We start from the raw sequence: 20,855 nt of genomic DNA on the forward strand, positions 1-20,855 counted from the left end.
AGGAGGAAAGGATAAGGGGAGTAGGGAGGAGGTGGAGTGATGAAGTGGGGTAGGGGAGAGTGAGTGCGGATGGGGATTTGGAGTGGATGGGAGGATGTGGGGAGGAAAGTGGAAGGGAGAAGGAGTGGGCAAGGCAGAGGGAGGGATTGTTGAGGTGGATGGGGGCATGCGGAGTGGGCAGTGGTGCCAGGCCAAGGCTGGTGCAGCCATTGGCGCTGAGCAGGAGGAGAGAGGAAGAGAGAGTAGGGACAGAGTGAGCAGGGAAAGAGTGAGCAGGGAGAGAGTGAGCAGTGAGAGAGTGAGCTGGGAGAGAGAGAGATCAGGGAGAGAGAGAGTGAACAGGGAGAGACAGTGAGCAGGGACAGAGTGACAGCGAGCAGGGACAGAGTGAGCAGGAACTCTGTGAGCAGGGACAGAGTGACCTGGGAGGTGGGGGGGGGGGAAAGAGAGAGAGAGAGAGAGAGAGAGAGAGAGATAGAGAGAGAGAGAGAGAGAGAGAGAGAGAGCGAGAGAGAAAGAATGACAAGAGTATGGTTAGGGCCAGTCAAGGACAGTAGTGGAAAGTTGTGCATGGAGTCCGAAGAGACAGGAGAGGCATGAAATGAATATTCTTGGTCAGTATTTACACAGGAAAAAGACAATATTGTCGAGGAGAATACTGAGATACAGGCTATTAGACTAGATGGGATTGAGGTTCATAAGAAGGTGGTGTTAGCAATTCTGGGAAGTGTGAATATAGATGAGTTCCCTGGGCCGGATGGGATTTATCCCAGGAATCTCTGGGAAGCTAGGGAGGAGAATGCAGAGGCTTTGGCATTGATCTTTAACTCGTCATTGTCTACAGGAATAGTGCCAGATGACTGGAGGGTAGCAAATGTGGTTCCCCTGTTCAAGAAGGGGAGTAGAGACAACCCTGGTTATTATAGGCCAGTGAGCCTTACCTCAGTTGTTGGTAAAGTGTTAGAAAGGATTATAAGGAATAGGATTTATAATCATCTCGAAAGGAATAATTTGATTTGGGATAGTCAGCACGGTTTTGTGAAGGGGAGGTCGTGCCTCACAAACCTTATTGAGTTCTTTGAGAAGGTGACCAAACAGGTGGATGAGGGTAAAGCGGTTGATGTGGTGTATATGGATTTCAGCAAGGCGTTCGATAAGGTTCCCCACGGTAGGCTATTGCAAAAAGTACGGAAGCATGGGATTGAGGGTGATTTAGCAGCTTGGATCAGAAATTGGCTTGCTGGAAGAAGACAGAGGGTGGTGGTTGAAGGGAAATGTTCATCCTGGAGACCAGTTACTAGTGGTGTACCACAGGATCTGTTTTGGGGCCACTGCTGTTTGTCATTTTTATAAATGACCTGGATGAGGGCATAGAAGGATGGGTTACTAAGTTTGCAGATGACACTAAAGTCGGTGGAGTTGTGGATAGTGCTGAAGGATGCTGCAGGTTACAGAGAGACATAGATAAGCTGCAGAGCTGGGCTGAGACGTGGCAAATGGAGTTTAATGCAGAAAAGTGTGAAGTGATTCACTTTGGAAGGAGTAACAGGAATACAGAGTACTGGGCTAATGGTAAGATTCTTGGTAGTGTGGATGAGCAGAGAGATCTCGGTGTCCATGTGCATAGACCCCTGAAAGTTGATAGGCTTGTTAAGGCGGCGTACGGTGTGGTAGGTTTTATTGGTGGAGGGATTGAGTTTCGGAGCCATGAGGTCATGTTGCAGCTGTACAAAACTCAGGTGCGGCTGCACTTGGAGTATTGTGTACAGTTCTGGTCGCCGCATTATAGGAAGGATGTGGAAGCATTGGAAAGGGTGCAGAGGAGATTTACCAGGATGTTGCCTGGTATGGAGGGATGGTCTTATGAGGAAAGGCTGAGGGACTCGAGGCTATTTTTGACAGAGAGAGGAATGTTAAGAGGTGACCTATTGAGACATACAAGATGAGCAGAGGATTAGATAGGGTGGACAGTAAGAGCCTTCTTCCTCGGATGGCGATGGCTGGCACGAGAGGACATAGCTTTAAATTGAGGGGCGATAGATATAGGACAGATGTCAGAGGTAGTTTCTTTACTCAGAGAGTAGTAAGGGAATGGAATGCCCTGCTTGCAACAGTAGTAGGCTCGCCAAGTTTAAGGGCATTTAAATGGTCATTGGATAAACATATGGATAATAATGGAATAGTGAAGGTTAGATGGGCTTCAGATTGGTACTGCGCTGTAATTTTCTGTGTTCTAGAGCAGTGAGAGAGAGTGAGCAGGGACAGATTGTGCAGGGAGAGGGAGAGAGAGCAGGGGGGGAGAGAGAGAGAGAGCAGGGACATAGTGTGTAGGGAGAGAGAGAGAGAGAGAGAGAGAGAGAGAGAGAGAGAGAGAGAGAGAGAGAGAGCAAGGACCGAGAGAGCAGGGAGAGGGAGTGAGCAGAGAGACGGAATGAGCAGGGAGAGAGGGCGTGAACAGGGAGACGGAGTGAGCAGGGAGAGAGGAATGACCAGGGAGAGAGGGAATGAGCAGGGAGAGAGGGAGTGAGGAGGGAGAGAGGGAATAGGAAGGGAGACGGAGAGAGCAGGGAGTGAGCAGGGAGATGGAGAGAGCAGGGAGAGAGGGAGTGAGCAGGGAGATGGAGAGAGCAGGGAGAGAGGGAGTGAACAGGGAGAGAGGGAGTGAGCAGGGAGACGGAGATAGCAGCGACAGGGGGTGAGCAGGGAGAGAGGGAGTGAACAGGGGGAGGGGGAGTGAGCAGGGAGGCGGAGATAGCAGGGACAGGGAGTGAGCAGGGAGAGAGGGAGTGAGCAGGGAGGGAGCAGGGACAGGGGGAGTGAGCAGGGAGAGAGGACTGAGCAGGGACAGGGGGCGTGAGCAGGGAGAGAGGGAGTGAGCAGGGACAAGGCGAGTGAGCAGGGAGAGAGGGAGTGATCAGGGACAGGGAGTGAGCAGGGAGAGAGTGAGTGAGCAGGGACAGGGAGTGAGCAGGGAAAGAGGGAGTGTGTAGGGAGACGGGGAGTGAACACGGAGTGAGCAGGGAGGGGGGAGTGAGCAGAGAGAGAGGGAGTGAGCAGGGACAGGGAGTGAGCAGGGAGAGAGGGAGTGAGCAGGGAGGGAGCAGGGACAGGGGGAGTGAGCAGGGAGAGAGGAGTGAGCAGGGACAGGGGGCGTGAGCAGGGAGAGAGGGAGTGAGCAGGGACAAGGCGAGTGAGCAGGGAGAGAGGGAGTGATCAGGGACAGGGAGTGAGCAGGGAGAGAGTGAGTGAGCAGGGACAGGGAGTGAGCAGGGAAAGAGGGAGTGTGTAGGGAGACGGGGAGTGAGCACGGAGTGAGCAGGGAGAGGGGGAGTGAGCAGGGACAGGGAGTGAGCAGGGAGAGAGTGAGTGAGCAGGGAAAGAGGGAGTGTGTCGGGAGACGGGGAGTGAGCACGGAGTGAGCAGGGAGGGGGGAGTGAGCAGGGAGAGAGGGAGTGAGCAGGGACAGGGAGTGAGCAGGGAGAGAGTGAGTGAGCAGGGAAAGAGGGAGTGTGTAGGGAGACGGGGAGTGAGTACGGAGTGAGCAGGGAGAGGGGGAGTGAGCAGGGAGAGAGCAGGGACAGGGGGAGTAAGCAGGGAGGGAGGGAGTAAGCAGGGAGACGGAGAGAGCAGGGACAGGGGGAGTGAGCAGGGAGAGAGCAGGGACAGGGGAAGTGAGCAGGGAGAGAGTTAGTGAGCAGGGAGAGAGGGAGTGAGCAGGGAGAGAGCAGGGACAGGGGGAGTGAGCAGGGACAGGGGGAGTGAGCAGGGAGAGAGAAAGTGAGCAGGGAGAGAGAGAGTGAGCAGGGAGAGAGCAGTGAAAGAGGGAGTGAGCAGGGACAGGGGGAGTGAGCAGGGAGAGAGAAAGTGAGCAGGGAGAGAGAGAGTGAGCAGGGAGAGAGCAGTGAAAGAGGGAGTGAGCAGGGACAGGGGGAGTGAGCAGGGAGAGGGGGAGTGAGCAGGTACGGGGGGAGTGAGCAGGGAGAGAGCAGGGACAGGGGGAGTGAGCAGGGAGAGAGGGAGTGAGCAGGGAGAGGGGGAGTGAGCAGGGAGAGAGCAGGTACGGGAGGAGTGAGCAGAGGAAGCCGGGGCTCGGTGCCTTATGGAAAGAGCAGCGAAGCTCCTGCAGCCGCCGCGATGCTGGGGAAGGACTACATGCTGGCGATCATCATCGTTAACTATGACGGTGGGTGAGATGGCAATGTGGAGTCACTGCGCTGTTTCCTAAGGGATGCTCTGCCTGTGCCACATTCCTGAGCGGGATCACAGGCTGGAACATCCCCTTATTGTCCCGGGACTGCTTCACCCTGCAGGGGGATAGCTCTCCGCTCGGAGCCGGGAAGCATCTGACATGAACGTGCTGAAAGTGAACTGCACGGTTCCTGCCGATGATTCCCCTTGCGCTGAACTGGTAACAACAACGGCCTGCCTTTATATAGCGTCCGGAACGTAGGCGAACGATTCCCCCCAAAAGTACCAGCTGCTTAAAGAGATATTTTATAGATCAGGTGGCCAATAAGCTTAGGTCAAAGAGTGAGGTTTTCAGTCTTAGATGGGGGCTGGGGGTTGAGGGAGGAAATGCTCGAGGCCACGGCCCAAGCAGCTGAAGGTGAGTCCAGTGCTTGTTAAAATCAGGAGCAGTGTGCCCGAGTTTTAGCTGAAAATGGACAGCGGTGGATACCGATGTCAGAACTGGTTGGCAGTGGGACAGCAGATACTCTGGAGCTGGAGGGGTTAAAGACGAGGCCAGGCTGTTTCGGTTAAACTGGTATTTCTTCCAGTGCAGAAGATTAAGGGATGATCTAATTGAGTTGCTAAAACGATTAAAGGATTTGACAGGTGGATTGAGAGAAACTGTTACTCTTTGTACGGTGTGGGGGTGGGGAAGGGGAGTCTGGAACAAGGCAGGAAGAGGGGCAGAACTATACCATGAATGCCAGGCCCTTTAGAGGCGTCATCTGGAAGTATTTATTCAAAGGGTCTTGGAAATCTGGAACCCCACGACTTCTCACACCCAAAAACTGAAAATCTCAAAACTACAAATGACAGATTTTTAGGCGATTTATCAGGAGGCTAGGAGCTGAGGCAAATATTTGGGAGCTACAATGTAGATCAGCCATGATCTCATTGAACAGTGAATTAGGTTGAGGGGCTGAATAGCCTTGTTCCCTATTCCTGACTGGTGTCCATTGATCCTTCTAGAAATTCAGTGAAGAGCAACACTGTAGATTTAGTAAAGGACGATCAGTCTATCGTATTGTGAGAATTGGCCATGTTTTGTGGGGAATGAGAATGACAGGGGATAAAAAGCTATGGTTAGAGACCCCAGCTCATCCTTTCCTGATTGCACTTTGTGTTGATAAATAGTCAATCTGCTATGACCCAGCCCCTTGTGCTTTCTCTGGATTAATGCTGCCGAAGTTACAATGATCTGCAGGATAGATCGGTATTTCTCGTTTCTCACTCAGAAGACCATGAGTTTGAGACCTACAGCAGAGATTTCTGCAGGAAACTTTGGCGAGCACACCCATTGTTTGCACTGGGCAAGTGTCACACTGTGTATGTGACGTTAAACTGGGGTGCCCTCTGACCTCGCAATCAACTGAAAAGAAGCACCTATTTCTGAGAAATATGTTAATAATCTGGACTTGGCTAATTTCAGAGTTTGTAACTCTGAAAGGCATTAGACAGCGAGGAGGATCGGAGCAAACTGGTGAAAGGTAGAGGTGTACAAAATGATCAGAGGTATAGAGTGGACAGCCAGAGACTTTTTCCAAGGGTGGAGTTAGCTAGTACAAGGGGGCAGAGTTTTAAAGTGAGTGGAAGTAGATATAGGGGAGACTCAGGGATAGGTTCTTTACTCAGAGAGTGGTAGGGGCGTGGAATGCATTGCCGGAGAGGGTAGTGGAATCGGCCTCATTAGGGGCATTTAAGCGGCTATTAGATAGGCTTATGGATGACAGTATAAGGTAGGGGTGGAACTTAGATAGACCTTAGCTGTAGGGTAGAAGTTTGGTACAACATAGTGGGCCAAAGGGCCTGTACTGTGCTGTACTGTTCTATGTTCTAAGTTCTATAAGTGTGAATGTATGGATGATGCCATACAGTTACAATGGGCTAGCATCAGAGAATTTCAAGATGGGCGACTGTGTAAAGCTGGCCTGCATCCTGGCACCACTCTGTTTGGCATATTTTGCGTCTCAAGTAAATACGTTTACCGGTTTGCCAGATTTGGCAGCTAGCTCATCAACTTGGTGAGACTGCATGCCAAGACCGAAATATGAGTTGGCACCTTGGTATCACTGATGGTACTGTGGTGCCATCCCATGCTGAAGCTCACTGGTAGCTTCTGGCCACTCAGCCCTTCGAGCCTCCTCTACTGTTCAAGAAGACCAAGGCTGACGTGACTTTAACCTCAACATTCCTGTATAACCTTTCACCTGCCTTCGGTAATCAAGAAGCTTTGTACCTGTGCCTTCAAAATATTTACAGACTCTGCCTTTTGAGGAAGTGAATTCGAAAGACTTGCCACCCTCAAAGAGCAAAACTATTTCCTGATGTCTGTCTTGAATCGGCAGCCCCTTAAGTTTAAACTATAACTTCCTGGTTCTAGATTCTCTTTCAAGAGGTGGCTCAGTGGTTAGCACTGCTGCCTCACAGTGCCAGGGACCTGGGTTTGATTCCACCCTCAGGCGACTGTCTGTGTGGAGTTTGCATGTTCTTCTCTGTGTGATTTTCCTCCCACAGTCCAAAGATGCGCAGGCTGGTTGGGTTGACTATGCTAAATTGCTCATAGTGTCCAGAGATGTGCACATTAGGTGGATTAGCCATGGTATATGTGGAGCTACAGGAATAGGGCAGGAGGTTGGGTCTGGGTGGGATGCTCTTTGGAGGGTTGGTGTGAACTCAATGGGCTGAATGCCCTGTTTTCACATTGTAGGAAGATTTTATGACAGTTTCAAACACCAGAGGATATAGGGATAGCCTTTTTTAAAATAAGGAAATCTGATCATTCCAGGTTAATAGTGTAGTAAACTTTCTATGAGTTGCTTCTAATGCATCAACATCTTTCCATAAGTATGTTGGCCAGTAGTGTACACAGTGCTCTGAGTGCTGTCTCACCAATGCCCTGTGTAAGTGAAGCATAACCTCCCTACTCTTGCATTAAATTCACGTCGCAATTAAACACAACGCTCTATGAGCTTCAGTGATAATGGGAACTGCAGATGCTGGAGAATCCAAGATAACAAAGTGTGAAGCTGGATGAACACAGCAGGCCAAGCAGCATCTCAGTTCGGGCCTAGACCCTTCATCAGAGAGCCTCATCTATGAGCTTCCCTTTGTGGTTGGGTTCTCCCAGGCCTGCAAGGAGTTTGGGCCTCCTGATACCAATTATCCAGAGCTATGGGCCAGGTTGTGGAGAATCTCCACCTCCCATCGGCACTGACAGGCTTACTCTGGAGCTGTTCACATAAGTTAAGCCAAAATGTACCGACATGAATGCATGGGAGAGACTACCAAGGCCATTTGCAGGATTAGTTGCAGAAGGTGACCAAACAGGTAGATGAGAGTAAACCAGTTGATGTGGTGTATATGGATTTCAGCAAGGCGTTCGATAAGGTTCCCCACAGTAGGCTATTGTACAAAATGCGGAGGAATGGAATTGTGGGAGATAGAGCAGTTTGGATCAGAAATTGCCTTGCTGAAAGAAGACAGAGGGTTGTAGTTGATGGGAAATGTTCATCCTGGAGACCAGTTACTAGTGGTGTACCGCAAGGGTCGGTGTTGGGTTCACTGCTGATTGTCATTTTTATAAATGACCTGGATGAGGGTGTAGAACGATGGGTTAGTAAATTTGCAGACGACACTAAGGTCGGTGGAGTTGGATAGTGACGAAGGATGCTGTAGGTTGCAGAGAGACATAGATAAGCTGCAGAGCTGGTCTGAGAGGTGGCAAATGGATTTTAATGCAGACAAGTGTGAGGTGATGCACTTTGGTAGGAGTAACCGGAAGGCAAAGTACTGGGCTAATGGTAAGATTCTTGGTAGTGTAGATAAGCAGAGAGATCTCAGTGTCCATGTACACAGATCATTGAAAGTTGCCACCCAGGTTGACAGGGCTGTTAAGAAGGCATACAGTGTTTTAGCTTTTATTAATAGAGAGATCGAGTTCCGGAACCAAGAGGTTATCCTGCAGCTGTACAAAACTCTGGTGCGGCCGCACTTGGAGTATTGTGTACAGTTCTGGTCACCGCATTATAAGAAGGATGTGGAAGCTTTGGAAAGGGTGCAGAGGAGATTTACTAGGATGTTGCCTGGTATGGAGGGATGGTCTTACGAGGAAAGGCTGAGGGACTTGAGGCTGTTTTTGTTAGAGAGAAGAAGGTTGAGAGGTGACTTAATAGAAACATATAAAATAATCAGAGGGTTAGATAGGGTGGATAGGGAGACCCTTTTTCCTAGGATGGTGACGGCGAGCACGAGGGGCATAGCTTTAAATTGAGGAGTGAAAGATATAGGACAGATGTCAGAGGTAGTTTCTTTACTCAGAGAGTAGTAAGGGAATGGAATGCTTTGCCTGCAACAGTGGTAGATTCGCCAACTTTAGGTACATTTAAGTCGTCATTGGATGAGCATATGGACGTACATGGAATAGTGTAGGTTAGATGGGCTTGAGATTGGTATGACAGGTCGGCACAACATCAAGGGCCGAAGGGCCTGTACTGTGCTGTAATGTTCTATGTTCTATGTTCTAAATGAGAAAATTCAGTGATGAGGATAGATTGACAAAGATGAGACTATTCTTCTTGGAGAGAGAAAGGTTGAGAGCAGATCTGATAGAGGTTTCAAAATCATGAGCAGGGCTGAATAGAATAGATAGGGTGAAGCTGTTCCCAATCATAGAAGGTACAAGAATGAGAGGGTCAGAGAGGTAAAGTGGCGTGCAAACAGGAAGGGTGATGTGAAAAAAAGATTTTCACTTTCGCTCAGCGAGGTAGTTAGGGTTGGTTAGCTTAGTTGGTGCAGAGTGATGCCGAACGAATGGGTCCAAATTCTGCACTGGCTCATGTTTCCATGAAGAATTTTCCTTCTAAAACTCTTCCCCACCCCCTCAGGTTAAACCACCACCAGTCTCCTCTGTCTCTCTCTGCTGAGAGAGCAGCCCTATGGTCAGGTTGGACAACAGCGATTTTACCTTTTAGGTGACCTGTTAATTTCTATTCTGTTAAGTCCAGAAATCTACTTACGCTTTCTGTTCATGTAGGTCAAAGAAAGCCAAATAAATTGGGGAATTTGGTGAACTTTGATAAAATCTTGAACTTTTGTTCCAGTTAGGGAATCGTTGGTCTTGATTCCCTATCCGCTATGTCAGTGAAGTATGACAGATATAACAGTGAGTATGCTTTGAAAGTACTTTTAGAAAAAGCCGATCTGACAGTACCGTTGGAAAGAGAAACAGAGTTAACATTGCAGGGCTCTGAGCTTACATCAGGACTTTCAGATTACTGTCACAGCAAATTAATTAATTAATTAATCAAATCATCAGGGGTACAGATAGGATTAATGGTAGGGGTCTTTTCCCTAGGGTGGGAGATTTGAAGACTAGGGGACACATTTTTAAGGTGAGAGGAGAGAAATTTTAAAAATGACTTGAGGTTAAGTTTTTTATACAGAGGGTGGTACGTGTGGAATGAAATTCCAGATGAATTGGTGGATGTGGGTACAGTTATAATGTTTAAAAGACTACTTAAGTTCAGGATTATATTCAGCATGAACCAGTGGGACTGAGAGTCTGTTTCTGTGCTGTATGACTGTATTATTTATTTATTTATGCACGAAGACTCTCACAGGTCATTCTATTCTAGCACCCCCGCTTTACAGTTGTTCCTGAAATTTTATAATGCCACTCCATGTTCTTCCCACCAAAATTCATCCGAAGTGATTCTTCCTAGCCGCTTAACACTTCTCCACATTAAATTATATCTACCCCTTGTGTGCCCATTCCACTAGCCCCTCATAGTTTGCAATATTTGCAAGTGTTATTAACTACAAATTTTGAAATTTGTACTCCGGAGTTTAAGTAACTAATATAGATATCCCAGGGATCTGACCCCCTGGGGAAGTTGACTAGAAATATTCCTCCAATCCAGAGGAAAGAACTACGGGGAAGCAGGGGGAGGCTGTAATAGAAATCAGTAAACAATTCTAATAGGATCCAAAGGGTTGTGACAATTCTAACAGGACTTCCTTTAAAAAAGGAGGTAGACAGAAAGCAGGTAACTACAGGCCAGTTGGCTTAACTTCGGTAGTGGGGGAAATGCTTCAATCTGTCATTAAGGAAGAAATAGCAAGACATCTGGATATAAATTGTCCCATTGGGAACACCCAGCATAGGTTCATGAAGGTAGGTCATGTTTAACTAATTTGGTGGAATTCTTTGAGAACATTACTTGCATAGTGGATAATGGGGAACCTGTGGATGTGGTGTATCTGGATTTCTAGAAGGCATTTGATGAGGTGCCACACCAAAGGCTGCTACATTAGATAAAGTTGCACGGTATTACAGGTAATGCATTGGCATGGACAGAGGATTGGTTGACAAGTAGAAAGCAAAGAGTAGGGGAAAATGGGTGTTTTTCTGGTTGGCGGTCAGTGGCTAGTGGTGTGCCTCAGGGATCAGTGTTGGGACCGTAATTGTTTACAATTTACATAGATGATTTGGAGTTGGGGACTATGTGGTGTGTTAAAATTTGCAGAATGACACTAAGGTGGTTGGGAGAGCAAAGTGTGCAGGAGACACTGAAAGTCTGCAGAGGGATATAGATAGTCTAAGTGAGTGGGCAGAGGTCTGGCAGATGGAGTGCAATGTTGATAAGTTTGAGGTCATCCATTTTGTGAGGAATAACAGCAAAATGGACTGTGTTTTAAATGGTAAAAAATTGTAGCACGCTGCTGTACAGAGGGACTTGGGTGTCCCCTTGTGCATGAATCGCTAAATGTATGAATGCAGGTGCAGCAGGTAATTAAAAAGGCAAATGGAATTTTGTCTGCCATTGCTAGAGGGACAGAGTTTAAAAACAGGGAGGCTATGCTGCAGCTGTGTAGGGTCCTGTTGAGGCCACACCTGGAGTACTGTGTGCAATTTTGGTCTCCATACTTGAGAGGAGATATACTAGCACTGGAGGGGGTGCAGAGGAGATTCACTCGGTTGATTCCAGAATTGAGAGGATTGGATTATGAGGAGAGACTGAGTAGACTGGGATTATACTCATTGGAATTCAGAAGAATGAGGGGAGATCTTACAGAAACATATAAGATTATGAAGGGAATAGATAAGATGGAGGCAGGGAGTTTGTTTCTGCTGGCAGGTGAAACTAGGACTAGAGAGCATCACCTCAAAATAAAGAGAAGCAGATGTAAGACTGAGATCAGAAGGAACTTTTTCACCCAAAGGGTTGTGAATCTGTGGAATTCCCTGCCCAGTGAAGCGGTTGAAGCTACCTCACTGAGTGTTTTTAAGGCAAGGCTGGATAAATTTTTGAACAGTAAAGGAATTAAGTCGGGGGGTAACTGGAACTGAGTCTCAAAAAGATCAGCCATGATCTTATTAAATGGCAGGGCAGGCTCAAGGGGCCAGATGGCCTACTCCTGCTCCTAGTTCTTATGGCCTTAGGACCAGACAGAGTAAACACAGGAAGGATGTCCTTGATGATCAGGGAGTCCAGGACCAAGAGTGACAGTTTAAGGATATGGGGAAGGCCATTTATGCCTGAGATGAGGAAAAATACCTTCACCCAGAGAATGGTGAAGCTGTGGAATTCTCTACAACATTAAGTGGTTCAGGACAAAACTTTGAATATTTTCAGGAAAGAGTTAGATCTAGTTTTAGGGCTAAAGGGAATGTGGGTATGGGAGGAAGTGGGAGCAGGGGAGTGAGTTAGATGATCACCCACAATTTCATTGGATAGTAAGACAATGTTGAAGGGCTGAATGGCCTACTCTTGGTACTTTTTGTTTTTGTGTCTAAGACTCAATAATGATTTCCACAATTTCAATGTATGACCTCTTCCGTCAATGGGGAGGGAATGGCCTAGTGGTATTATCACTGGACTGTTAAGCTAGAGACCCAGATAACATCCTGGGGACCTGGGTTCGAATCCTGTCATGGCAGGTGATGGAGATAATGGGAACTGCAGATGCTGGAGAATCCAAGATAACAAAGTGTGAAGCTGGATGAACACAGCAGGCCAAGCAGCTTCTTAGGAGCACAAAAGCTGACATTTCGGGCCTAGACCCTTTGCTGATGAAGGGTCTAGGCCCTTCATGGCAGGTGATGGAATTTGAATTCAATAAATATCTAATGGTAACTGTGAATTCATTGTCCATTGTCGGGGGGAAATCCCATCTGGTTCACTACTGTCCTTCAGGAAAGGAAATCTGCCATCCTCACCTGGTCTGGCCTACATGTGACTCCAGACCCACAGCAATGAGGGTCTTAACTGCCCTCTGGGCAATTAGGGATGGGCAATAAATGCTGCCTGGCCAGCAATGCCCTCATCCCATGAATGAATAAAGAAGGAAAAAATTGTTTCTTACATCCAACACCGTCCCCAGCCCTCTTTGTGTTTAGTTAGCTTTGATCTCCACAGAGCAGGCCTATTTTCCTCTATTCACACCTCATATTTACACCTATGTGATATCACTATCACTCCTTTACTGCCATTAACACTACATTTGTCTTTTGTCCTGGGCACTCTGTCAATCTGTTCCACTCGCTCCTCCTGCCACTTTGATAATAGCATTAAAACAATCATTTTCCAGCTTCTTTCAATTCCAAACAAGAGTCAAACTGACTCAAAATGTGAGCTCTGTTCCTGTCCCCAACAGATGCTGCCAGACCTGCTGACTTTCTCCAGCATGTCCTGTTCTTATTTCAAGAAATCTACCCTCCATTCCCTGTCACTCGGGTACAGGTTCATAGAACATAGAACATAAAACAGTACAGCACAGAACAGGCCCTTCAGCCCACAATGTTGTGCCGACCATTGATCCTCATGTATGCACCCTCAAATTTCTGTGACCATATGCATGTCCAGCAGTCTCTTAAATGTCCCCAGTGACCTTGCTTCCACAACTGCTGCTGGCAACGCATTTCATGCTCTCACAACTCTCTGCGTAAAGTTGCTACAACTTTCCTCACAAGTGCGATATATGGTCCTTTATTAAATGCCTTTTGAACATCACATCAACTGCCTTATCCTTATCCATCTGCTCTGCCACCTTATCTGAAAACTCCAGCGATAGTCAAATATTATTCACCTTTAAAAAAAAATCCATGCTGGCTTTCCTTCATTATTTTGTATTTGCTGAAGTGAGTATTAATTTCTTTTCTCACGGGTTTTGCACTGCTGAGATAAACTAGCCTATGGTTGCTCTGCATATCCTTGCACCTTTTTACAACAAGAGTATATTTCAGGATTTGTAATTCTCCAGTTCTCTGGCAACGTTCTAAGATAATGGCCAGTGCCTCTGCATCACCCTTTATTACTTGATAAATTATTAAATCAGCTTTACTTTTTACCTTTTATGCTACTGAATCAATGAAGTCTTTTTTTAGAGTTGATTAATTTAGATTAAATTAAAAGTTTAGCAGTATACTTACCTTAGCCTCGTTTCTGTTCCTTCTGTTTCTTTATACATAATGCCAACTCTCTCTCTCTCTCTCACTCTCTCTTCCATGACACAATCTCCCCTCTCTGTCACTCTCATTCTCTCTTTCCCACCTCTCTTTCTCTCGATTACCCCCTACCCTTTCCCTCTTTCGGTCCTCCAAACCTCAACCTTGCCTTCACATCTCTTTTTCCAACTCACTCTTTCTCTCTCTCGTCTCTTTCCCCCATTTTTGCTATCACCCCCTTTTCGTCTCCCCTTCCCCTTCTGTCTCTCATCCTCTTCTCCGTCTTCCCTCCCCCATCTTCACCTTTTCCGTCTCATCCCACTTTCTTTCCCCATTTCCTTTTTTGTGCCTCTTTACTCTCTCTCTCCCATCCACCCGTTCTTTCTTCTGTTTCTCCCTCTCCACTCTCTCTTCCTCCACAACTATCTCTTACTGACTTTCTTTCCCTCTCTATTTTCCTTCCCTCTCTCCATATAACCTTTCTTTCCCCATCCTTTCTCTCCCTCTCCCCTCCAACCCCACTCTCGTTCTCTCATCCCCCATCCCTCTCTTCCCCCTCTCTCGTCCCTATCTCACTCTCTCCCTAACTTTCATTCCCTCTCCCTTTCTCTCAAGGCCACCACTGCCTCCTTCCCTCTTTTCTCCCATTCTATCTCTTCTCTGTTTCTCCCCTCACCCTTTTGCTCGCCCTCTCTATACCCCCACCCTCTCTCTCTCCCCACTCTTCTCTCCTCTCCCCCACCTCTCTCTCCCCACTTTCTCTCACCCTGCTCTCTCTTTTTCTCACATCCCACCCTTTTTTCCCCCTCCGTATCACCTCCTACCCTCTCTCTTTCCCTTTTCTCTCCGCTTCTCCACATCTCCCTCCCCCTCATCTCCCTCCTTTCTCTTTCTCTCCCTCTCCCTATCTCTGTGATGTCATGCTGACATTGCTTTCTGATTTCTCAAGGTTAGTTTGAGTGACAGCTGATTTTGTAATTGTGAATTTTGAAAAGCTCTTTTATAAAGTTTTAATGAAATTTGTTACAATACCACAAATAGATTAATTCAATTCAGGCACTGTAGGGCTGGTGAATGTCAGTGGGGGATGGGGGGGTGGGGGTGGGGTATCTGGTTTGGCTCCGAATGGTGCTGCGAGTGTAAGCTTAATCTCTGTGGTAGTCCCTGGGGACCTGCCTTATCCATCACTAATGTCGAGTTATATTTGACCCATTCTATTTTGCTAATGGAGAAAGATGCTGTGGTCTGTCGCTTGCGACCTTCTGTCTGTTTATTGTCCGAGATGACCCCTTCTGGTCCCTTTTGTTCTTTAGTTTAACCAGTATGTGGGACTGGGTAAGGGCTGTTTGAGGTAGATATTGCTGTCACCAACCCTCCTTTGTTTTTGCCTTGCCTCGGGTCTATCTAAGGATTAGTGGAAGAGCATAGGCTCTGTTTTTAGATAACAAGAAGCTCGATCAGGTGGGGCTTTTTTCACCGGAGAGCAGGAGGTTGAGGGGTGACCTTGTAGAGGTTTATAAAACCATGAAGGGTAAAGAACAGGTGAAAAGCAAGTGTCTTTTCCCCAGGGTGACAGATTTTAAGACCAGGGGGCATATTTTTAAGGTGAGCAGAGAAAGATGTGAAAAAGACAAGGGGCATATTTTTACACAGAGAGTGGTTCATGCGTGGAATGAACTTCCAGAGGAAGCGGTGGATGTGGGTACAGTTATAACGTTTAAAAGACATTTGGATAAGTACGTGAATAAGAAATGTTTGGAGGGATAAGGGCCAGGAGCAGGCAGGTGGCACTAGTTTCATTTGGAATTATGGTTGGCATGGACTGGTTGGACCGAAGGGTCAGTTTCCGTGCTGTATGTCTGTATGATTGTTTGACTGTAAGGATGTTTATTGCATGATAGCAATTAGTACAAATACAATTAGGTGAGGCGTATCGGCAAGGATGTTAGGGAGCTAGTACAAATCCGTCTGCTCCTTCTGAAAGCTGGAGTAGAACTCCTTCTGCCCACCCACAGACTTGAGTGTGACGGCAGTAGAATGAATGGAATCCAAGTAATGTGATTGTGAATCCCTTTATCACTGTTATCTTATACAACAGTCTGGCTGTAAGGCCCAGAGAGTCATGGCAGGTATTGTTTTTCAGTCTGGGCGTCGTATTCTGTGGTGTTCCTCAGAGTTTGATATTGGGATCTATTGGATTCTATTATACAGCATACTGACCCGAATTTAGGGCTCTCCATATGGGACCGTAATGTCAAAGTTTGCAAAGTGAGACAGAACATTGCTGAGGTTGGTAACAGATGCCAGGAGAGCACTGACAAGCTGGTGACATGCTTGGTGGGGAGGCAATGGCCTAGTGGTATTATCGCTGGACTTTTAACTCAGAGACCCCAGTTAATGTTCTGGGGACCTGGGTTCAAATCCAACCATGGCAGATGGTGGAATTTGAATTCAACAAAAAAAAAATCCGAATTAAGAATTGTGACCGTGAATCCATTGTTGATTGCCAGGAACAATCCATCAGGTTCACTAATGGCCTTTAGGGAAGGAAACTGCCATCCTTACCCTGTCTGGCCTACACGTGACTCCAGACCCACAGCAATGTGGTTGACTCTTAACTGCCCTCTGGGATTTAGGGATGGGCAATAAATGCTGGCCTGGCCAGTGATGCCCTCATCCTGCAAATGAATTAAAAAACACATGGGCAGGTGGAAAGTTGTAAGCTGATTTGCCCTTGACCAGGAGAATGAGGAATGACAACATTAAATAAACAGTATAATGGGGAAAACTGGAGCGTAGAGCCTAAGAGGCTTCAATACACAAGCCTTCGAGGTGGCACAAATCTTAGAGGGTCGTTGAAAGCTATTTGAAATCCAAGTGGAAAAACAAGCTGTTTCTTATTGTTCACTTGGGGAGTTAGAGTTGCTCTAGGTAGTGACAGTGGGTGCTCCATTTAAACATATGTATGTAAAAGCAGTGGGAATAAGCCATTCAGCCCATCAAGGCTACTCCCCCAATTAATAACATCATTGCCTGATCTGATTATAACCTCAAACCTACATTCACATCTACCACTCTGATGAAGGGTCTAGGCCCGAAACATCAGCTTTTGTGCTCCTGAGATGCTGCTTGGCCTGCTGTGTTCATCCAGCCTCACATTTCATTATCTTGGAATCTCCAGCATCTGCAGTTCCCATTATCACCTTCACATCTACCACTGATCACCTTTTGTCCCTCCCTCTTACTTCCCAAGAATCCAGCCACATGGGCCTTAAAATGTGCAAGTGAGAGTTCGAAAGACTCGTGATCTTCTCAGAGAACAAGTCTTTCTTCATCTCTGTTTTCCATGAGTGACCCCTAGTCCTGGATTCTCCTGTAAGTGGAAACATCCTGTCCACATCTCCTCTGTTAGGACCCCTCAGCATCTCAGATACATCACTGAAGTCAGCTCTTACTTTTTGAAGCAACAATGGATACAAGTTTAGCCTGTCCTGTTGCTAAAATGCGTTTGGCACACGCCTTCATTGGTCAGAGCATAGGGTACAGAAGTTGGGATGTCATGTTACAGCTGTACAAGATATTGCCAAGGCCACATTTGGAGTACTGTATACAATTCCAATTGCCCGGCTATAGGAAGGATGTTATTACACTGCAAAAAGTGCAAAACAGATTTACAATGATGTTACCGAGACTGGAAGGCTTGAGTTATCAAGAAAGGCTGGATAGACTGGGACATTTATCCCTGGAGCATTCAGGCTGAGGGTTGGTGTTATAGAGATCTATAAAATCACAAAGACTGTAGATTTAAAGTCAATAGCCAAGGTCTTTTCTCCAGGATAGGGGAGTCCAAAACTAGAGGCATAGGGTTAAGGTGAGCGGGGAAAGGTTGAAAAGGGACCTGAGGGGCAAAGTTTTCATACAGAGGGTGGAGCGTGTATGGAATGAGCTGCCAGAGGAAGTGGTAGAGGCTGGTACAATTACAGCATTTAAAAGGCATTTGGATAGATACGTACTTGGGGAAGGTTTAGAGGGATATGGACCGAACACAGGGAAATGGAGCTAGTTCAGTTTAGGAAATTTGGTTGGCATGGATGAGTTGAGCTGAAGGGTCTGGTTCTGTGCTTTATGCTTTACATGCAATCTTTCTTCATATAACAACTCATCCATCCCAAGTGTAAGGCTGATAACACTATGAACTTCTTTCAACTCATGGACATGCTTACTTAAATAATGTGACCAATTCAGTCCAACAGATATAGTCTCACCAATGGCCTGAATAACTGAAGCCATCACAAAGCTGATCAGGGATCTGTGCAGCTGTTGGCACTGGTCATTGGCGTGTATTCGAAGGATTTGCAAGTTGATTCTAAACCTTTCTTGGCCAAGTTATGAGCGCACCTTCCATAGCCATTGAGCCCTGAGGTGAGAACTGAGCCAAGAGCTCCTGGCCCAGAGGCAGGGAGACTGCCTATTGCACCTGAAAAGGTGCCATATGAGCAAGGGTGTTTTATTAAATCGTTATGAATCGATGAAATCTATCGGTGCAGACACAATGGGCCAAATGGCCTCTTTCTGCATTGTAACAGCTGTGTGATTCTGTGACCCTTGGTTACCCTTCCAGGTCATGGGGGAGATGGTGGTGTAGTTAACTGGACTAAAGGCTGTTGGTTCTGGGTTCAAATCTTAACACATCAGCCAGTGTGATTTAAATTCAGTTACCTAAAAGCTGCAATTGAAAGCTAGTCCCAGAGAAAGTGACCATGATAATCGATTGTCATAAAAACTCATCTGGTTCACTCTTGTCCTTCAGGGAAGGAAATAGACAATAGACAATAGGTGCTGGAGTAGGCCATTCAGCCCTTCGAGCCAGCACCACCATTCATTATGATCATGGCTGATCATCCACAATCAGTATCCTGTTCCCGCCTTATCCCCATAACCCTTGATTCCACTATCTTTAAGAGCTCTATCCATCTCTTTCTTGAAAGTATCCAGAGAGTTGGCCTCCACTGCCTTCTGGGGCAGAGCATTCCATATATCCACCACTCTCTGGGTGAAGAAGTTTCTCCTCAACTCTGTTCTAAATGGCCTACCCCTTATTTTTAAACTGTGTCCTCTGGTTCTAGACTCACCCATCAGCGGAAGCATACTTCCTGCCTCCAGAGTGTCCAATCCCTTAATAATCTTACACACCTCAATCAGATCCCCTCTCATCCTTCTAAGCTCAAGTGTATACAAGCCCAGTTGCTCCAATCTTTCAATGTATGATAGCCCCGCCATTTTGGGAATTGACCTTGTGAACCTATGCTGCACTCCCTCAATAGCAAGAATGTCCTTCCTCAAATTTGGAGACTAAAACTGCACACAATACTCCAGGTGCGGTCTCACCAGGGCCCTGTACAGCTGCAGAAGGACCTCTTTGCTCCTATACTCAATTCCTCTTGTTATGAAAGCCACCATGCTGTTAGCTTCCTTCCTTATCTGGTGGGCCTACACATGGTCCACAACATCATGGTTAACTCTTATTTGCTCTCTGAAATGACCAAACCAACCACAAAGGGCAAGGGAAGTTAGGAATGGGCAACAAACGTCCAGATCCTGAGGAAAAAAATAAAAACGGGAGCGGGTTGTGGCCGCCACCTTTTGAGAAGAACATCAGAGCTTTTGACTGGGTGAACATAGAACATAGAACATAACAGCACAGTACAGGCCCTTCGGCCCTTGATGTTGTGCCGACCTGTCATACCGATCTCAAGCCCATCTAACCTACACTATTCCATGTACGTCCATATGCTTATCCAATGATGACTTAAATGTACTTAAAGTTGGCAAACCTACTACCGTTGCAGGCAAAGCGTTCCATTCCCTTACGACTTCTGAGTAAAGAAACCACCTCTGACATCTGTCCTATATCTTTCACCCCTCAATTTAAAGCTATGCCCCCTTGTGCTCGCCGTCACCATCCTAGGAAAAAGGCTCTCCCTATCCACCCTATCTAACCCTCTGATTATTTTATATGTTTCTATTAAGTCACCTCTCAACCTTCTTCTCTCTAATGAAACAGCCTCAAGTCCCTCAGCCTTTCCTCGTAAGACCTTCCTTCCATACCAGGCAACATCCTAGTAAATCTCCTCTGCACCCTTTCCAAAGCTTCCACATCCTTCTTATAATGTGGTGACCAGAACTGTACGCAATACTCCAAGTGCGGCCGCACCAGAGTTTTGTACAGCTGCAGCATAACCTCTTGGTTCCGGAACTTGATCCCTCTATTCATAAAAGCTAAAACACTGTATGACTTCTTAACAGCCCTGTTAACCTGGGTGGCAACTTTCAATGATCTGTGTACATGGACACCGAGATCTCTCTGCTCATCTACACTATTAAGAATCTTACCATTAGCCCAGTACTTTGCCTTCTGGTTACTCCTACCAAAGTGCATCACCTCACACTTGTCTGCATTAAACTCCATTTGCCCCTCTTAGATAAGCTGCACAGCTGGGCTATGTCTCTCTGCAACCTACAGCATCCTTCGTCACTATCCACAACTCCACCGACCTTAGTGTCGTAAACTCCACCGACCTTAGTGTCAGCTGAGAGTAATGGGCATGGTGCCAGGATTTAGTTACATGGTGAGACAATGAAATGGAGACGTTTTTCTTACAGCAGAATACAGGAAGTGGAGACTTAATAAAGATGTTCAAAATCATTGAGGGTTTTAAGCGAGTGAGTAAGGAAGAGCAGTTTCTACTGGCAGTTGGGGCTGGTAACCAAAGAACAGGGACTTAGAAACATTCAGGTGATTGTCTTGATTCTTTTCCCAATGAGGAGACTGTTTTTTTTATGCCGCCGCGGTGATCTGGAAGGAGCTGACTGAAAAGGGAAGGAGCAATTTCAATTGTACCTTATGTAGATAATTGGATAAATATTTATAAAGGAAAAAATAGCTGGCTCCTGGGAACTGGAATGGGCGACTGATTTAATAATTGCTGCAAAAATGACAGGGACAATTTGTAAAGCATCTTTCCTGACCTCAACATTCCCGGAAGCACTTTGTGTCTGTTGAGGTGTAGTGACATCTATAACGCAGGTCAGAAGTCACACGACACCAGGTTATAGTCCAACAGGTTTCTTTGAAAACACAAGCTTTCGGAGCCTTGCTCCTGAAGAATAAACCTGTTGG

The 20,855-nt window shown here is 46.6% G+C and overlaps 1 protein-coding gene across 1 annotated transcript in view; it reads left to right on the forward strand.

Moving 5' to 3' along the window:
• The first annotated feature begins 3,984 nt into the window (after positions 1 to 3,984).
• Positions 3,985 to 20,855, forward strand: part of apbb3 (amyloid beta (A4) precursor protein-binding, family B, member 3) — an 89,153-nt gene continuing 72,282 nt past the window's right edge. The window contains exon 1 of the mRNA XM_048543410.2: positions 3,985 to 4,183. Within this exon, the coding sequence (XP_048399367.1) occupies positions 4,135 to 4,183 (49 nt within the window). The 5' untranslated portion in view covers positions 3,985 to 4,134. The remainder of the gene's footprint in view (positions 4,184 to 20,855) is intronic.

This window comes from Stegostoma tigrinum, chromosome 13 (genome assembly GCF_030684315.1).
Source record: "Stegostoma tigrinum isolate sSteTig4 chromosome 13, sSteTig4.hap1, whole genome shotgun sequence".
NCBI lineage: Eukaryota > Metazoa > Chordata > Chondrichthyes > Orectolobiformes > Stegostomatidae > Stegostoma > Stegostoma tigrinum.